At 41.3% G+C, this 18,154-nt stretch overlaps 3 protein-coding genes across 3 annotated transcripts; 1 reads left to right on the top strand and 2 right to left on the bottom strand.

Moving 5' to 3' along the window:
* Positions 1-591: 591 nt before the first annotated feature.
* Positions 592-3,126, bottom strand: BCIN_07g04790 (hypothetical protein). Its single transcript, XM_001554031.2, has 2 exons — positions 1,823-3,126; positions 592-1,761 (listed from the first exon to the last, which is right to left on the bottom strand). Exons 1-2 carry the CDS (start codon positions 2,856-2,858, stop codon positions 869-871), a joined length of 1,929 nt encoding a protein of 642 aa, XP_001554081.1. The 5' UTR covers positions 2,859-3,126; the 3' UTR covers positions 592-868.
* Positions 3,127-3,854: 728 nt separating this feature from the next.
* On the bottom strand, positions 3,855-6,271 carry Bcaro8. Its single transcript, XM_024694096.1, has 4 exons — positions 5,634-6,271; positions 5,550-5,583; positions 4,353-5,494; positions 3,855-4,301 (listed from the first exon to the last, which is right to left on the bottom strand). The coding sequence occupies exons 1-4, from the start codon at positions 5,796-5,798 to the stop codon at positions 4,041-4,043; spliced, it is 1,602 nt and encodes a 533-aa protein (XP_024549885.1). The 5' UTR covers positions 5,799-6,271; the 3' UTR covers positions 3,855-4,040.
* Positions 6,272-8,628: 2,357 nt separating this feature from the next.
* Positions 8,629-10,637, top strand: BCIN_07g04770 (hypothetical protein). The gene is made up of 2 exons (XM_001554033.2): positions 8,629-8,875; positions 8,927-10,637. The coding sequence occupies exons 1-2, from the start codon at positions 8,720-8,722 to the stop codon at positions 10,466-10,468; spliced, it is 1,698 nt and encodes a 565-aa protein (XP_001554083.1). The 5' UTR covers positions 8,629-8,719; the 3' UTR covers positions 10,469-10,637.
* Positions 10,638-18,154: the final 7,517 nt, after the last annotated feature.

Raw genomic sequence — 18,154 nt, 5'->3', positions numbered from 1 at the left:
TAATAGTAGTGCTGATATATTTACTATGTCCGAATTTGCAAATCTACCCGTGCAGTATAAGCCTATTCTTTCCAGTTTCCAGCAGATTCAGGGCTTGATCATAATGTTAGAGTTTATGCAGAATGGGTATTGCAGAACAAGATGATATGATATATAAGGGAAGGAGAGGTCAACATCGCTGGATTTGAAGTGATATGAATGAAGTAAGAGTATAAATATTCGGCTGGGGTGAATGTCTTTGGATTTTGTCATACTGTGCGATACAGCGGTAGCAGTGCAGCAACAAGGTTTAGCGAAGGCTGTTGAGACGAATTTATGTAGTTTGCTTGCTGGGGGGTGTATGGAGGATGGAAGTATGGAGATTGGGATGAGAGTGAGAGGATGAGGGTGAGAAGACTGAGATATAGTTCAATAGTGGGAGTGATTGAGTGATTGAATCAGACGGATTCTAGTGGCTGGTTGTAGGTAGTACTAGACCTGTCAAGGGAAATGTATGAGAGAGAGGGATACGATCTAAACTACTGGGTATCAAATTCACACATCCCAACGAATATGCTGAATCCAACGGAACACTCGACGTTTTGTCTTTTCTGGAGATTTTCATTACGCAACGCTGTGTGAATTGCGGAAATTGCAATTTTAATGTGTGTCTATCTATGCTACGTTTTCCAGTGAATATTCATGACCAAGTTTACTGGAAGAATTGTCATGTTAAATACTTTCTGTCGTTTATTGGGAATATCTTGTCATCAGCGATCAAGTGCTCCATATAATCTCAAGGTTTCCAACAATGCCATCACTCATTAATCATCGTCGTACTTTTTGCGCCACTTATGGTTAAGCTGTGGATGTCTCAATGGTGAGATACTCATACATCGAGTGTGTCTGCCAAGCTATTGATATATTTGCATCGTTGAAACAACTTTTCTTGCTCAATCAATCTCTTCCTTTCGGAGTTCTCCCTAGAGCCCATCGATCCAAACTCATCTGCGCCAGACAAGACTTGCTGCCATATCCCAATATTCTCGTTTTCTAGTTTCCGCTCATTACCATCTTGATCATCTCCATCGGTCAAGATAACAGGTCCTGTACCGAGGGGTCCCCCAATGACCTGGATCTTAAAGCTCTCGAGTGGTGTATTTTCTGTCTCGATCTTATCATACGATTCCGGCCATTCGTCAAATTGTTTTCGTGATATAGTTTGGCTAATTGGGTTCCCAGTATGAGCAAAATTGACAAGACTCCTAGCCATCATCTCTGACATCTCGTTGTCTTCTTCGGTAAGTTGACCTTCGGGAAATACACCGTTAAATAAATAGTTGTTGTCAGATCCGTGAGATACTTTGACATAAGGCATCCCGGCGCCTTTCCATAGCGGAGTCAAAGCACTCTGGTTTAAGTCATAAATTCTTACTCCCGTGAATGCAGGATCTATCGTTTGCTGTGTCCATTTAACCATGTGGTACCCAAAATCGATCGAGGAACAGGTGAAAAGTATGTCTCTCAAGATGCGAGAAACTCGAAAATAATGGACTGAAATATCGGGATCTTCGGAGTCTTTTTGTAATACGTAATTGTTCAGCTCTTCTTCAAAGTCTGAGGCCGAGTATAGATCAAATAATTTTGCATATTGTTCTGTAGTCATGGCATGTATGAATGATTTAATGGAGGTTATCATGTCTTCCTCGGATTGAATGAGATGTCCAGGGCCAACGTTCATAGCACCATCATCTTGAGTCCATCCAAATACCATATCAATGCCTAGAATGTGTTAGAATACTTGCTGTCTCGTAGTTGTTGACGGGAATTTCATATAACTTACCTTTTACAAAACTACCCTCACGCATCATAGTCGAGTAACGATCAGGTAAGAAGTCATCATCAACCGAAGGAATAAAGGTAAAGAGACCGGAGGGCGGATGATTTGACACGGAATACTCCATTGCGGAATCAATGAGATCTTGCATTGGGATATCCTGCAAGCATGAAAGAATCTCCGAATCCACAAGTCCTCCACAACCAACTTTATCTGCGACAGCTCTGGTATGATGCTCAGTCACATCACTAGTCATATTTAAAGAAGTGCCAGGTGGTCCAGACATGACCCATGCTTGCTGAAAAGGTACACTTTTCTGGCCGCCATATGCCATTACTTGAAGTGAGGTCATAGTACCTCCAGCACTCAAACCATAGGCTGTAATACGATTTGGATCACCGCCGAATTCTTGTATATGATCTCTCACCCATTCAAACGCCGCACGTTGATCGCGCATGCCAAGATTGAGAGACTTCTCCTCTTTTAATAGAGGTAGTCGTGGGAATCCGAAGATACTGAGGCGGGAGTTCAAAGCTACAAAGACTATAGGATTTCCATCGTCGACGGATAGTGAGATTAGTTTGTCGGGCGAGATGTGGTCATCGTGGTTGGATCCTTTGATGACTCCTCCTTCAGCGTTGTATACAACAACTGGTAGATTGCTATTTGAGTTTAGGTTTAATCCGCTTGGTCGAGCAATGTGGAGGTGCAAACAATCTTCACTGATTTCTTTGACTGCAGAGAAGAAAGGTGGCATAGGATCTTTAATTTGAGGGCATGCTGGACCGGGTAGAGAAGCATCTATGATGGTACCAGGAGGGGGTGTAAATGACTTTGGAGGTGCGAAACGATTAGGTCCGGATGTATCGGCGGCGTATTTCACATTGTGAAAGTGTTCGACTTTGTTTGAGAGAATTCCCCGATAGGTTACTTGAGATTCCGAGAAAATGACTTCGGGGGTAGATATCGCAGTGGTAATGGAAAGGAAACCTAAGATCGGAGCCGCGAGGATGCGCCAAGAGAGCTGCGATGATTGATACATGATGATATGAAGAGAGAAAGAGTAATAATTTCGAGAGACTGACTTCGACGAAGTGTGATATAAATGTGTGGCAGACTCCCCGGTAATCTACAACTGTTGTAATCTGACATGTAACCAACAATCTATCAACAACTTGTCCAATATATCCACTTTCCTGCATCTCATTTTATATTCGCGCCTCTAGTGTACCTTTGTTCTCGGCTTTGCGGGTGAGAACATATCGTCCTGTGTTAACGCAGTGAACGACTCCAATTCAATGGCTACTGTCTTATAACTCTAAGCGAATGCGAAAGAGAGTAGCTCTTTCAGTAGCTCCTATTTAAGGCTTACTATTTCTCGTACATAGCTAGCTCTTTATATGGAATACAACTTGACATTTAAGACCTACCATCGTAGGTGCTACGTCATCCGTATCCTTCTAATACAAACACGTAGAAATCCGCCTCGTAAGAAAGTTTTGTTGCATATCTGAAAAGAATTGCCTGTTAAATACAATTGATAACTTGTAAAATAGTATTTATTAGAAAAATAAAATTTAAGCTTATTAATCATAATGAGATAATTAAGACACCCCGCACAATATAAAAAGCTCACTGATTCACCCTTCCTTCCGCACAACCAACAATATCAGGAGGTCAAGGATCCCAACGCCTTCATGGTATTTCCGTCAAGTCAGATCCTACCGATAAGTTAACACAAACTCGGCCCTAACACTCAAGAAGCAGAATCGTGTATAAGAAAAGGCACAGAAAAGAGAGGGAAATTAAAATAACGCTGCAAGTGAACGCTATACTTGACAGCAAGATTCAAAAATTTATCGTTCTCGATTTTCTCAATCGTCACTGAACAGTGTTGGCTGTCATGCAAGGTTCTCTTTTGTCTCTTCAAAAGAGAGCGAGTAACAGTTGAGAGATAGAATATCACACAGGAAAATAAAGAATGGGGTAGAAATCACAAATTCACTCCGCCCAAGGGTCATAATTTTGACGTGTGGACTGAACTTCATGTTCAGGATCATCTAGATTCGAGGAAGCCTCAAGACTTTGTACAAAATACTAGTTCTTTTTGAAAAATTTCATGGCTCTAAAACTTGGTTTGAAAATCATACCATTATCTCGCAACAGATTGTCTAACCCGATTTGATATCAACGCCTCGCAACTATGCAATCAAAATATCCCCTTTTATTCAATGCCAAAACTATTTCTAACAGCTACCCCGAATCTCTCAATAGCTTCCGTCATCTTTTCCTCCGATGCAGCAGCAAATGTGGCGCGGAAAAACATATCTACTGGTACAAAGCCATCTTTCTCGGCTGTGAACCAGCTACCCGGACAGATGAGAACTCCTTGGTCAATGCCGGAGAGGAAAATCTCTTGCTCGATATCTGCAATTGGCTTAGTTTTGGCAGCTGGATGTTTGTGCCAATCTACCGAGAGCCAGAGCTGAAATTCGTTAGTCAATTTCTTTCAATGTTGGGTTCATGAAATACTTACAAACATGCCGGCAGATGGCGGGTTCCAGCTTACGATATCCTTGGGCAAGTATTTTTCACATGCGGCGAGAATAACATTTCGGCGCTTAGTGTATTCCAATCGAAGGTTGATCAACCATTGAAGATAACCACCATGTCCCCAGCTTTCATCAAGAAGTTTGTAAAGAACCATTTGGGAGATTCCACTTGGGTTTTGGTTGGAGTTTTCGTTAGATCTAATGAACCTCTCGACAATTTGTTCGGAAGCAGTGATCCATCCTACTCTAGTACCAGGTGCAATTACTTTAGAGAAAGAATCCATTCGCATTACTCTTCCATCAGTATCAATGCTTAGGTAGGTTGGAATGAGAGCCTTCAAAAATTCATCATTGTTGGCGGGTGGTGGGACATCAGGAGCATCTGGCCCTGTATATGGTTGCATCTGAAGGAAGTAGTAGGGTTCGTCTTCTATGATGTATAAATCGTGCTTTTGGGCAACCTTGTAGATAGCATGTCGCCTCTCGATACCTTGTGTTGCACCGGTAGGGTTTTGCCCGGAAGGTACAGTGTAAAGAACAAATGGCTTTCTAGCCCCTCTTGCCTGTTCATCCCAGTTGCTCAAAATTTCATCCAAGGCTTCTGGTAAGAGACCTTCAGCATCCATTTTGACACCCAAGAATTTTACACCAAGTGGAGCGGCAGTCTCGACAGCAGAAGCAAATGTATATTCTTCAGACAACACAAAGTCACCTCTTTCACAGAAGATGCGATATGTCTGTTCCAAGGCTGAGGTACTTCCAACAGTAAGAGAACAGCCCCAATCTGCATAAGGTGGATTGCAAACGATTTCGGTATGCTCTGTTACCCATCGGAGCATCTGGGCAGATCCTGAACCTTGCCCATAGTTGAGTGCGATAGATAGATCATATGCTCCCTTGCCCTCAGAGACATCATATTTCCCAGCAGTTAAGATGGTTCCAGACTCTTTTGTTTGTGCTTCCGAGAAATGAGGTACTGTAGGAACCTTGATGGATATTTCTTCGATTGGGAAATAGTCGGGACATGGCAAACCTCCACCCAGAGAGATCATTCCAGGACCCAAGTATTTAGCGGCGCCTTTTAAGTTCGATGGTTTTCTTGATCTACTCTCGAGGGAGATACGATCTATGAGTAATTAGTCTAAGTGCATGTGCATATATAGATTGGAAGAGTGACTTACGATCAAATCTTTTGGCCTTTGGTTTCCATGTTGACTGTGACTCATTAGGAGGTGATCAATCTCTCTGGGATAGAATATACCAACGGGATTTTTGAAATGATCACTAGTAGTGAATGCTGCGACACCTGCAACAAATTTCCCAGCCTTTGCCCTTCTTGCAGAGACTCCATTGACAGTCAATGGATCAGGAAGGACGATAGATTCGGTATCGACTACACCCTCGATATCAATTGCAGTTGGAGGAGCCATCTTCTCTTATCTGACCCGATCTGAGGTGTAAGAGTATGGAGGGAAGTAGATGGAAGAGAGAGAGATGCAGCAGAGGTAAAGACTGGAAGAATCTTTGAGGAAAGACAGAGAAATACGGTGAGTTTATACTTGACGCGGCTTCCCGTTGTTGAGCATGTAGTGTAGTTTGCAAGGGTTGAGACAGCTGTTCAACCGGTGTCAAGACGAAGGGCGTAACTCTCCTTTGTAATCTTATGGAGGAAAATAACTTACAAGAAAAGGATGTGGAGACGGAGTACGGGAGACGGGAGAGTTAGGACGCAAGTGAAGTAAGAGAGATAACAATGTGACTCCCATCCGCATTATTTGTATCAGATGTGCTTGAAGATCATAGAAATTATCATGTAATCATAAAGTCATACAAAGTCATAATGTCATAAGAGCAATGGACGGTTCCACCTTCAGAAGCGTCAGAGAGTTGGAGACTTTTACTCGAGCAGAGGGGGAAATTCCCAGATTGCCGGTATCGCTGGTATTTGAGGAAGGTTTGAAAGACCCTTATCGCGATAGAAGCCGCAGATAAGCGATTCGACCTTCCCCTATTTAGATTAGCCTACGCGGGCCAATTCACAATACTGCACGGATCACTGGGCACTGGATTGAAAGGAGGGAAAGATGGGAGGCTCCCCTCCGTACGACTCACGGAGAGAAGAGAGTGAGATGCTGCCGTTGGCTGGATATCTCGATTGGGGCCAATAGTGAAACCACGGCTTGAGGGCTGCTGGTTGATTCGTGGGCCAACTGCCCGGTAAGGGGAGCGGAAGGGAGGAAAGAAGAGGGGAAAGAAGGAAAGAAAGTACTTCATATGTAAAATAGGCTTTCTTGGTGGAATCTGTACCTAATAGTTTTATGTAACGCGAGTGTTTAGACACTGGGGTTAGACAGCATGTGTCTAGATATCTAGATAGGTGTCTATCCAGGTATCTACCCAGATATCCATTCACAAACCCGCAGCAAAAGTGATACAGATAGAAACACAACATTGTGCATACACCGTAGACCCAATAGAACATCAAGGTCCCCCAATTTGATTAGGCTGTAGAAAGTTTGATGTTACCTCTTGGACGTATCGTCATTCCCCTTGCATATGACTAAAAGTAGTAAAAGAATCCTGAGACTTGCATGTACCTTCTTCCTTTCTACTAGGGGGGATGGAGAATAGCAAACCGAAAAAAGAATGTCCTCTCGCTCAAAGTGATATCGGTGATGATATTTGAACGAGTAAAACAACTGTCTACCAACACTCGCAAAAAAATGCAAAAGAAGCGATTTGTAGGGGATTGAGCCCAACGCGGGGGTCGAACCCGCAACCTTGTGATTGACCTAGAACATCTTTCAATGGATAAGAGTCACACGCTCTACCGATTGAGCTAGCCGGGCAGGCTGTTTGCTCCATTTGTTGAAGGCATGATGGTGGTTTGACAATATATTATTAGCTCAATATGAAAATTCAATTTTTTTGTGAATGCGTTGATGAAATTACCCGCTCTCCGTAAGCGAGTTCTTCCACTTGACAATTTCGTAGCCCAACATCTTCTAACAAGTACGCAAAATAAAAATAATCATCAAATAAACACCCGATACTTCTCCTTTTCCTTTAAAATCTTAGCATTTTTTTCCAATTGATCTTTCAATTAATCCATATCACACATTGAAACCAACAAAAGACCCTGGTCACCATTTTCGCTGCACGCGGGCTGGCGGGGTATTATGCACGGACGGGGAGTTTTCTTCAAACATTGTTGCTCTACGAGTAGATATTTGCATGTTCTAAAAGACTCAATGTTAGCACTGTTGCTGGAGGATGATTGAATTGATTTGCATATGAGCCTTGAGATTCAATGGAGTGATGAGCTTCTAGTCCTCGTGGTTTTTGTGTCCCAAAGAGTGTTGACAGTTAAAACACAAACAATCTTATCAATCTACCTTGCGGCGATTGGCGGCTACAATACAAAAAGCCAATCATGAAAGTTCAAGTTGGGCAATACGTACGTTAAATAGTGTCTTTCACTTTCTTCTATCATACAGTCTAGATCACTAGATTCAACCTCATCGGCCTCTCCGGTACTTAATCGATGCAACCTCGACGGTAAATCCGCGCCTGGAACCAATTGTTGCCAGTTATTGCCATTTTCGCGTGTTTATACCTCTTTTCTTTGCATCGTTTTTTGACTCGCTTTGTCGAAATTGATTTCCACTCAATATGCATTCAGGGTCAGTGGGTCCACACGTGTATTCCAATTCAGCTGAGTGTGGCACGCACCAGGAACATTCCATTTTGAGGTTCTTTACCCATGCAAATGGTTCATTGCCGAGGCAAAATTCCCTTTTATGTTCAAGTATGGGGAAACTGTTCTGGAAAAGTCAATGGGCTGAGTACATGGGTCATTTTAAATAGTCCTAGCTCCAGACTAGCTCCTCCGAAGGTATAATTTTCGGGGCAGTGACCTCGAATTCCCCAGGGGTATCTATCCTGACGATTGGAGAATTCCACTTTTTTGAAAGCATCAGCATCAGACTTCAGCACTCTGAATATCCTTCCGAAAGTCTCATATCCCCATGTGTATCTTTGGACCGAGTCTAGGAGGACAAACTTATCCATATTCGAGCTCGGACAACAGAATTATATCTTCAATTTTTCTCATTTCGACGGCCTAGACTGCTGTATCAGCTACTATGAAGATGTGGTGGTACTTTGGCTTGCGCATACAGCATTTTCGACTGGAAATCACTCGTATGCAATCATGGAATCCAGGAGTATAAGTAGGGCGCCAGCTTTGTCTGCTATGTAGAATTCAGCAGGTACCTCATTCTTCTTTTATCTTACCACTACAGAGGTTAAATGCGCAAATAGCTCTGCCATTATACAATTGTAAAACAACATGTTGTCTCTTTCTCAGAATTGGCGCTCTTGTATAGCAGCGTTTGCTCTCACATTTTCGGCCATCAACGCTTCTCCTGTACCTGGTCAGACTTCCAGTGTCTTGAGTGTTGTTTCGGCATACAATGGAGCCACGACTATTACCGCAAGCACTCAAGTAAATTCAAAATGCCTCGAAGCTACCTTTCATTGCTAATTCTTCTTCCAGGTCGTCACTTATGCTGCTACCACGACTTCGACTAGTGGTACTTTGACCTGTACAAAAGCTGGAACCTACAGCATTGGAACTAGCACAACGGTTGTCTCAAAACCCACAACTATTCCATGGACAGCACCGGAAGTGATTTACGAATATTGTCCATTTTCCGTATTTACTCTTTTTGGCTGCGCTACATGTCCACGCCTCGTTACCGTCGAAAAGTGCTATCTTGGTTATTGTGAGGTCAGTGTCGAGTTACGAACTCCGTCTAAGGGAACTACCAGCACCAGCACCTCGGCTGCTAGTTCAACAAATTTCATCATTGGTATTGGATATTTGGAGCCAACAGTGACGACTACTAAGGCTCTGTCTGCTTATGCTACGGGATATACATCAACTATCCCAGCTAAATTGCTTGCAGCTGGAACTGTCATTGTTGGATCTCCAATTCCTTATGTTACTACGACGACTTACCTTGATGATGGATCGCAAGCTTATACTTCAACCATTGGCGGTACTATTTTGGACGCTATATCAGTTACAACCATTACCTATACCACTACTGTATCAGCCTATGACTCGGCTTATACTTCCACAATCTCCGCAGTAAACTCAACGCCTGGAACTGTAATCGTGGCAACTCCGGCACCGTATGTTACTTCAACTATTTACCTCGACAATGGAGAATCGGCTTACACTTCAACTATTGGTGGAGATGTCAATATTGGAGTTCCTGTGGGCACTGTTACAACCACCACATTTCTTCCTACTGATGGTGTAGCTTTCACCTCTACAGTCCCCGCAGCCGGACCTACTTCAGGAACAGTCCTCGTTGGATATGTCCAGAGCGATGTTACTACTACCATCACTGGATCCGTAGCTGCCACAAGTACTATAGCCCCCTCTGGCACAATTCCAGGTACTATCATTGTTACGGTACCCACACCTGATGTAAACTGCAACAACATCGGCGTACAATTCGCAGCTTTTGCTGAAACTCCCCAAATCATCAACTCTGGCGGAACATACGCAAATTTTGACCCCGTCATTTATAAAACGCAGCCTGCAAAGATCACTGGCAATACCACTGCCGTCAGTTATAGCGTCACAACTTACACAAACACTGCTGTTTCTGTTTATGGTAGCACCCAAAAGCTCAACGACTTCTATCTCGTTATTGATAATCGCGGATACCTCTTCGCTCAGATGACTGGCACATATACCTTCTCCACGACATCAGCCGATGACATTTTCTTCCTTTGGGTTGGAGCTAATGCATACTCCGGTTGGACCCGTGCTAATGCTAATTTGATTGCAACATTGACTTATCCATCACAAAAATTCACAATCAATTTGGTCGCAGGAGAATACTATCCAATGAGATTCTTGTGGGCAAATGGTGATGGGCCTGGTCTCTTTGCTTTCTCGGTTACCGCCCCTGATGGAACTACTATCTTGGATGGTAACACGGTTGCCAGTCCTTATGTGGTACAATTTTCGTGTGATGGTACTTCTGCACCTGAATATCCTGCTTGGGGTGCTGAGAACTGAATGGGCGTGAATTATGTGTTTAATTAAGGCTTCTATTCATGATGCGGAATGATAGAAATGAAGAATTATGGCTGATGAGAATTGTTTCAAACGTTGGGGATAATTAGAACAGGAACTGATGAGCTTTGAAGATTAATTTATACTTGTTAATTTTACACTTATATTGACAACATTTGAAAATTCTGGCATTCATCGTAATAGAAATACCACCATCTGATATTTATATTTGCTAGTCTCTAGTATTTTACTTCCTTCAGATCTACTCGGCCATGTCAGCTCGTTGGGTTGATCGATAGACCTTGCCACTAGCTTCATGCACAGACCACCAATCGACAGACACGCTCTCTCCCATTTCATCATTGAGATTCAAACATTCAAATAACAGACTTCAATTAATCTTATCAGTTTCATCAATTCATGATGTCCAATTCCTCTTCCATCATTTACTTTCAATTGTTCTCTGCATACTTGCATTGATGTGCCAGTACTTGACAATCTCGAGACGTGGCATCATTGACATGGGCGTACTTAGCTCTTAGGTGTTGATATCGACTTCGAGATGACAACAACCAATACATCGGATCTATGTGTGGTAAAATGAGATGAGACCATATCATCCGTATTATCAAGCTTTGGTTATAAGCATGAATGACACTTTGGAGCATACTTGCCATCATGCTTCACTCTGTCCATTAGGCTATCGGTCATATTACTGAAGCGGTCACCCAGGAGACAACCACACAACGACTACATAACGGCTACATTCGGTTTCTTCCCGTGTACCTTGAGCTTGAGCTATTGGCATTCGAACCCTATACAAGCCAGTAAGTGCTCACTCAACGAGGGAGGTATACAAGTGTTTACCAAGTTCTCGAAAGCTGCTTCTTCGGCATGGCCTATCTGTTCAGTTGTTCCTGAACGATGGCGATATCCCCACATTTGAGCACCATTGTGGGTCTCTGGGCATACCATATCCATACGACATCGAATTGTCAAGAGACCACCAAAAGAGAGGCCACTGAAACGAACTAGAAGCATCTTGAGATCATATTGAAAATAGGGCAACACATCTTTTAAAACAGTTGCTGGTCCAGGTACCGAATGGATGATGATGGGTGTTTCAAAAGATTCCAACCAGCAATCTTATCTGGTCCCACGTTCAAGTGATATCGGGGAGCTCGGACGGTCTACATCCATATATTTCCCATCTCCCATCCCCACGCTTTAGCAAGCTCGATTATGTTTTTGAATAGCTATTATACTTACAACAAAATCGGCCGGATGGTGTAGTTGGTTATCACGTGTCCTTAACAATTAACACTTGTTAAAATACGGACAAGGTCCTGGGATCGTGCCCCAGTCTGGTCATATATTTTGCATTTTTTTTGTTGATTTTTGCGTTGTATTCTGGTTGGTAGCAGGGACCAAGTAATCTTTTGCCATTTCCGTTGAATCCATTTGGAGTGGGTTATTCATGGGCCGTCCATGAAACATACAGTGTGAGCTTCAGACGAACAACACTTAGAAAACATCATCATTGCTCTATTATCATGCGTTGATAAGTTTTGATTACGTCGGGGTTTGGCCAGATAGAAATACCCGGAGTGAATTATGTCACCATGGAAATTAATAGTTTTTTTTTGCCAATGCCGTTTTCGAGTTCGAAATAACAACACAAAACCTCTTGTTTGGCTAAAATGATGTCAGTTGTGAGGTGTAATAAAACTGGAGATCTCATTCTTTCCACCACAAATCCACGAGATTTCCCTGCTGGCGCAATGGTAGCGCGTAAGACTTCTATTAGGCTTAAGCCTATGTGATCTCATCTTAAGGTTGTAGGTTCGACCCCTACGTAGGGAGTTACCCTGAGTACCAATGGTTTGAATCCATTGCAGAAATCTTCTTTTTGACATTTTTGCAACGTTTTTGGGGGGGAAAGCCGGGAGTTACTACAAGGCGAAGAAAATACTAGGAAAATCTAAAATCTACACTCGGAATGGCTACTATCTTCAAAGAGCAAAAAGAGGGTTCGAAGTTGCACACTCTTTATCTGTTTAAAAGGTTGGACATTAAACTCGCTTTGTAAAAGCCTTGAACCTTCCGTGAATTTGGCATACAGCCAAATGGATAGAAAGTAGCTTTTGAGAATGATCAGACCGGAACAGCTTTTCACGACCAAAATATATCCGCATTCAATGGCATGATCAATTATTTTGAGCCGCTGATGACTTCAAAATAAACCTTAAATTCACATAACCGCTTGTTCATAAGTCAGAAAACTTTCTCGAAAGACAATTTTGATGTAGATTTCGTGCCCAAGTCCTCAGGCCCTTGCCATCTGGTAGAAGGACAGAGTCTCTGTCGTTTCTAGAGTTATCTACTATGCAATCATACCTTTTGGAATCCAAGAGTTGGAATTCTGTATAACAAAACTATTGAATCAAGATGGGTGTTGGGTGGTGGTCAAGTGAGAAAGAAGGTCCATGCAGACAGATTGTTTTTTCAACGCTAGAGAGAATTTTTCTTCAGTTTCCCCACCTAAGAACAAGCTGTGTCAAATATGAATCGAATCAACATGATTTTTATCAACAAATACAACAAAGCCTGCCCGGCTAGCTCAATCGGTAGAGCGTGTGACTCTTACGATTCAATATCTATGAGTTCTTCTGAAATCACAAGGTTGGGGGTTCGACCCCCCCGTTGGGCTCAATTCCCTTCAATATATTTTTGCCATTTTGATCCTTCCTCCCGTTTTTTGGTATTTGTCAGGCAAGGAGGTTTATTATTACTACTTACTGTCTATTTCCCTCCTTCTTACCCTGTTGAACAATCTTTGGGGAACTTAGGTCTGCTTCTAGTTTTGCACTTGTTCTAAGATCACTTTCTGTCACCACTTGGTCAATCATGGAGTGGAAATTTGATTTTCAGAGAAGATATCAACCAAGGGGAATTTATATAATGAAGGTGATGCAAAAGGTGATTTATCTTTTTCCACCTTGTGACAGTCTATTGTTATATTACAGTTGTTCTCATCTTCTCGAGTTGCAAAAATTCTGCCCCACTCTATCACGCAAAGCCCGTAAAACCCACAAAGTCTCATATATATATCCTGTAACCCTGCCTATCTTCAACAATCAATAAACATCTTTGATGGTCTAACGGTCATGATTTCCGCTTGTCAATAACATTGCAAGTCGCGGGAGACCGGGGTTCGACTCCCCGTCAGAGAGATCTGAGCTCATGTTCATTTTTTTGCATTTTGTGAGGTATTTATTATTTTGATCTTGAAGATGGCTCAACATGTATTCAAACAACAACCTCATTTACAACAAATATCAATTATCTTTGATGGTCTAACGGTCATGATTTCCGCTTGTCAATAACATTGCAAGTCGCGGGAGACCGGGGTTCGACTCCCCGTCAGAGAGTTCATTCAATACAGAATTCCTTGAATTTCATGTTCAAATTTCTCTTTTGTTCTTTTTTGTTAAGTTTTGTTGTTGGCAGCATTCATTCTTCCTGTTTTTTTCCAAAGCGAGAGAAATTAACAAGTGATATGATATCTTTACACAGCGTGCTCTTTTTGTTGTGATAGTGATACGTACACTTTTGACGCCTCCACCGAATGTTCTGAATTTGTTTTTCTTTTCGTCTGGATTTTAGGATGGAACGCTAGGACACTTTTGAGATCCATACGGTACGTACCTTCGGCCATGATCAACGATTAAATTATTCTAAGGGAATCATAGCGTCTTGGTGTACTACTTGTATTCTTACAAGTAAATCACTCACATATAACAGCTCATCCGGCATGGTGTAGTGGCTAGCATTTCCGCCTCTCATTGAAAGCTTCATTGCTTCAAACAGGTCGCGGGAGACCGGGGTTCAATTCCCCGTACCGGAATATCTTTTTATTAATCGTGGAGTGTGTTGCTCGCTTTTCTGATAATTTTTATCAATTTCTGATCTCGTTTTTGACCGACAACAAAAATGTTCGAATTATTAAAGCCTTCTTGAGTCTTGAGATCTGTGCTATTATCTTTTTTGAAAGAAGTCTTCTTCCTCCACTTTCCCCACATGCAAAATTCTTATCTTTAGGAGTTTTAAAGGCGCCAAAACGTATTTGTTGCACAAGTGGGGTGACGTGCGGTGGGCGTAAGAAACGGTACATCAAAAAACAGTACGTAAGCAATACTTTCAAAAGTCTTTTTTAAATCAACAATCAATAAATCCATTAATTAGAAATAAAATATCATAAAAACCTAAAATATACAGTTAAATTTCTTTTTGTTCAATTTATGATATCTATTCATATTCTTGTTCAATTTTAAAATAATAATGGTGTGTGTGCTCTAAAAAGAGTCTTGATTTTGATCGGTTTAGTGTGTCATTTTCTACATCCACCGCTTAGGTGACTTAGCGCAACCCACAACCAAAAGCAAAAATTGATTCAGGGCCTAATCCGGGATCGAACCGGAGACCTCTTACAGTTTAGATTGAATAACCCAAAGCAAGAATTCTACCACTGAACTATCAGGCCGAGGAGGGAGATGCTAATCTCTTTTGATGGAGGATGCGGAGCTGTCTGGTAATATCAAATAAATATTGTTGGGCTGAGTTGGTGAATGAGTGGATGGGTGGATGGAAATTTATCTAATTTAGTGTGGCTACGTACATACAGTATGTATAACTATCAGGCCTGTTGATATATGAAAGTGCCGGTAGGTAACTACATGTTCGAGAGAACGAACTGGAGCACCTTGTCAGAAGTGGAATTCTCTCAGGGCCCTGTAGTAACATGCTCAAATGCTAGGGGGCACTTCAGCAGCACACAGTATTCTTGAAATATATCGACTTAGCATTCCGCTGACAGTTGACAAGACACCACTGTAACTAAATACACTTAATCAGGTGAATGGTTTCTTGATTTAAATTAAATCAGGTTTTTTTATATGATGAAATGTCATCTTCTCATTATACCACTACTCATCTATCTCCTGTCCGCTGTTACTCTTTAATTTTATTCGAATCGGTCTGAGGATGTAGGAAAAGGGAGGTGAAGCATTTTATGCAAGAATGCAGGTATGGAATTGTTGCGTATGCTAGCTAGTCTTTAATATTTGGAGAGAGTTTTAATCTTTTGAATCGCTCTAAAAATGAGCCTATATGGTTATGAATGGCTAAATTGAGTTATTAACAAAGGCTGGTTTGAACACAACAACCAGATTTCTGATACATTGGAATTAGTCTAGGAGAGAGAGTTGGATTAAAATTTCGAGAGATTGAATGTACAGTCTACGCAATATATATTCAGATAACCACCCCGCTGACATAATAACAGGTGTTGTGGTTTAGTGGTATAATTCTTGCTTAGGGATCTATCAATCTTCATCGATTGATTCTCCATGTAAGAGGTCCCCGGTTCAATCCCGGGCAACGCCCATTCATTATTGTTTTGTTATTTTTTTGCACTTTTTGAAAGAGGACATGGTAGTTGGAGGAAGGAAGACCACTGAAGCGAGGTGAAGAAGGGGAGCGCATATTTACAACTATATCTATGTGTCCAGGCGTGAATGAAATGAAACATGATTGTTTTGACTGGATGTTAAGGTTGGTTTGTGAGGTGTATGGAGAGCTACTTATTGTTGCTTGGTTTCAGAACATACATTTCAGTATAGGTAGGGGTTTTTATTACATTTTTGAGCAATGTTATAATAAATGACGTTGAATCATATATCACAAAAGGGAATTCGATATTCCAGGTATTATAATATCACAAATTACTAGAGATATATTAAAACATAAGGGTTTGTTTAGTCGAGGATGTCTAATACAGAACTTGGATTGTTCGAATGGACTCTTAATTTCTTAAGTTTGTATTTGAATCGAATATTCGATATCTGTTTTGAGCGTGTTAGATACATTCCAAAATGACTTCTAGTATCCTACGCTACAATCACTGCTTGTATAGGAAGAATAGAGATGGCGTATCATTTACGATGTAGGTCCTAATTGTCAATGTTGTATTCAGTCTCAAGAGCTAGCTATGATAGGAAGAGGCAATCATTGTATAAGGATTAGGACGAGGCTAGTCTTCTTACTGTAGTATGCTAATGACTTATCAAGGTCATTCACTTGCTGTCATACAATCACAATTATTATACTTGATAATGTTTACTAGGGCATATATAAACCTTCAAAATTACACTCCCACCGTCGTACTAGATCGTAAATCCGCGTCACTGTTCGAAGACAAAGTTTCCATAAGGGGGGGAAAAAAAGACTGATATCTGTGATGAATCTGATTCTGACTCATTTGCATCTTCAAGTTTAATGAAAAACGTAATAGTATATGTATTTCATGATCGTACTGTTCTTTCATTGCATGCCGAGTCTATTCACATGTCGATGCAATATCAGATTCAAAGGCGATGAAATCATCTCAGGTTAGATGTAAGAGCAACATTAGAGTCTTTTTATTCGGAAATAGAATTTAGATATTAGAGTGACATTGGAACAGTACTCAATGCATAGTCTAGTCCCCAGATGTATCTATAAGATTCTCACATTGAGAATAAAAATAAAATATACTTTTCTCCGGACCAATTGGAAATATGAGGATCTTGAGAGTGGCCAAGAGCCAAGTGTGTTCAGATGCTTAAGAGTGATTCGAATAGTAAGATAATGTTTAGGATTCTCAAAAAGTGATTCACTGTGATACGAGTTTGAGAAAGATTTGGGATCAGAAAGATTCTAGGAACAGGTCAGGTTCTGTCTATATATATAGCATTGTAAAACCTAGTGAAGTTGAAATAGTATAACATATATCTATTTCAGGTTGAAGTGCGTGATATAATTTTCTCGACTCCTGAACTGCTACGAGATACTCAATGGAATCGCTCTCAATGCTTCAAACACTGCCCTGACGGTTAGAACTAGAACAGAAAAGAAGAACTATCAGATCTCTGGCAATATACCAATGAGGAATGTCCCATCTAATAATTCTTTGAATTTTATTTATTCCCAGCTAGAAAGTAACGAATGACATGCAGTCTCGAAATCCTAGTCACTGATGTCCCATGAATTTATACGCTCTCGTTGGTAAACGAAGAAAGACAATGGTCAATCATATCTGACTGTGTTATATTTGGAGATTATATTTCTCGTCTGCCGATTTCCCTATTCCTTCCTCTCTCTTTATATTTCTAGCCTCACCATTCTGAAGTCCAAGCAATACCCGTCAACATCGTGAACCACTACTGACATCATCTATTCCCTTCACTCCTTATATTCAAATAAAAAGATACCAACGCAAAGCTTCTATCTAATGCAATCATCACCGAGTGAACGTCGTTCAAGTATCCAAATTAGACAAAAGTACATGCCATTCAGGAGCGATTCACTTCGACGTTCACTTTGCGTGCTTATTGTTTTAGATCTATATCGAAACTTTCAATAATGCGAGACGACCCATTCGACGTAACTAAATAACACCTTGACTTTGTCACCGCAGCGAATGATTTACCACTTGAGAATTGTCGTCCGATCGAAGAAGGAATAGCAGGCAAACCACAGACAGATACAAATTGAACATTGACGATTGATTACTCGACGCAAGATCGGGTTTCTGTTGCTCAATATCATTGGTCGTGTCCTACCTTCGTCAAATCTAAATCCAACAATTTA

Source organism: Botrytis cinerea, chromosome 7 (genome assembly GCF_000143535.2).
Source record: "Botrytis cinerea B05.10 chromosome 7, complete sequence".
Taxonomy (NCBI): domain Eukaryota; kingdom Fungi; phylum Ascomycota; class Leotiomycetes; order Helotiales; family Sclerotiniaceae; genus Botrytis; species Botrytis cinerea.
The sequence above is the reverse complement of the archived record's forward strand: the minus strand, read 5'-3'. Positions and strand labels throughout refer to the sequence as shown.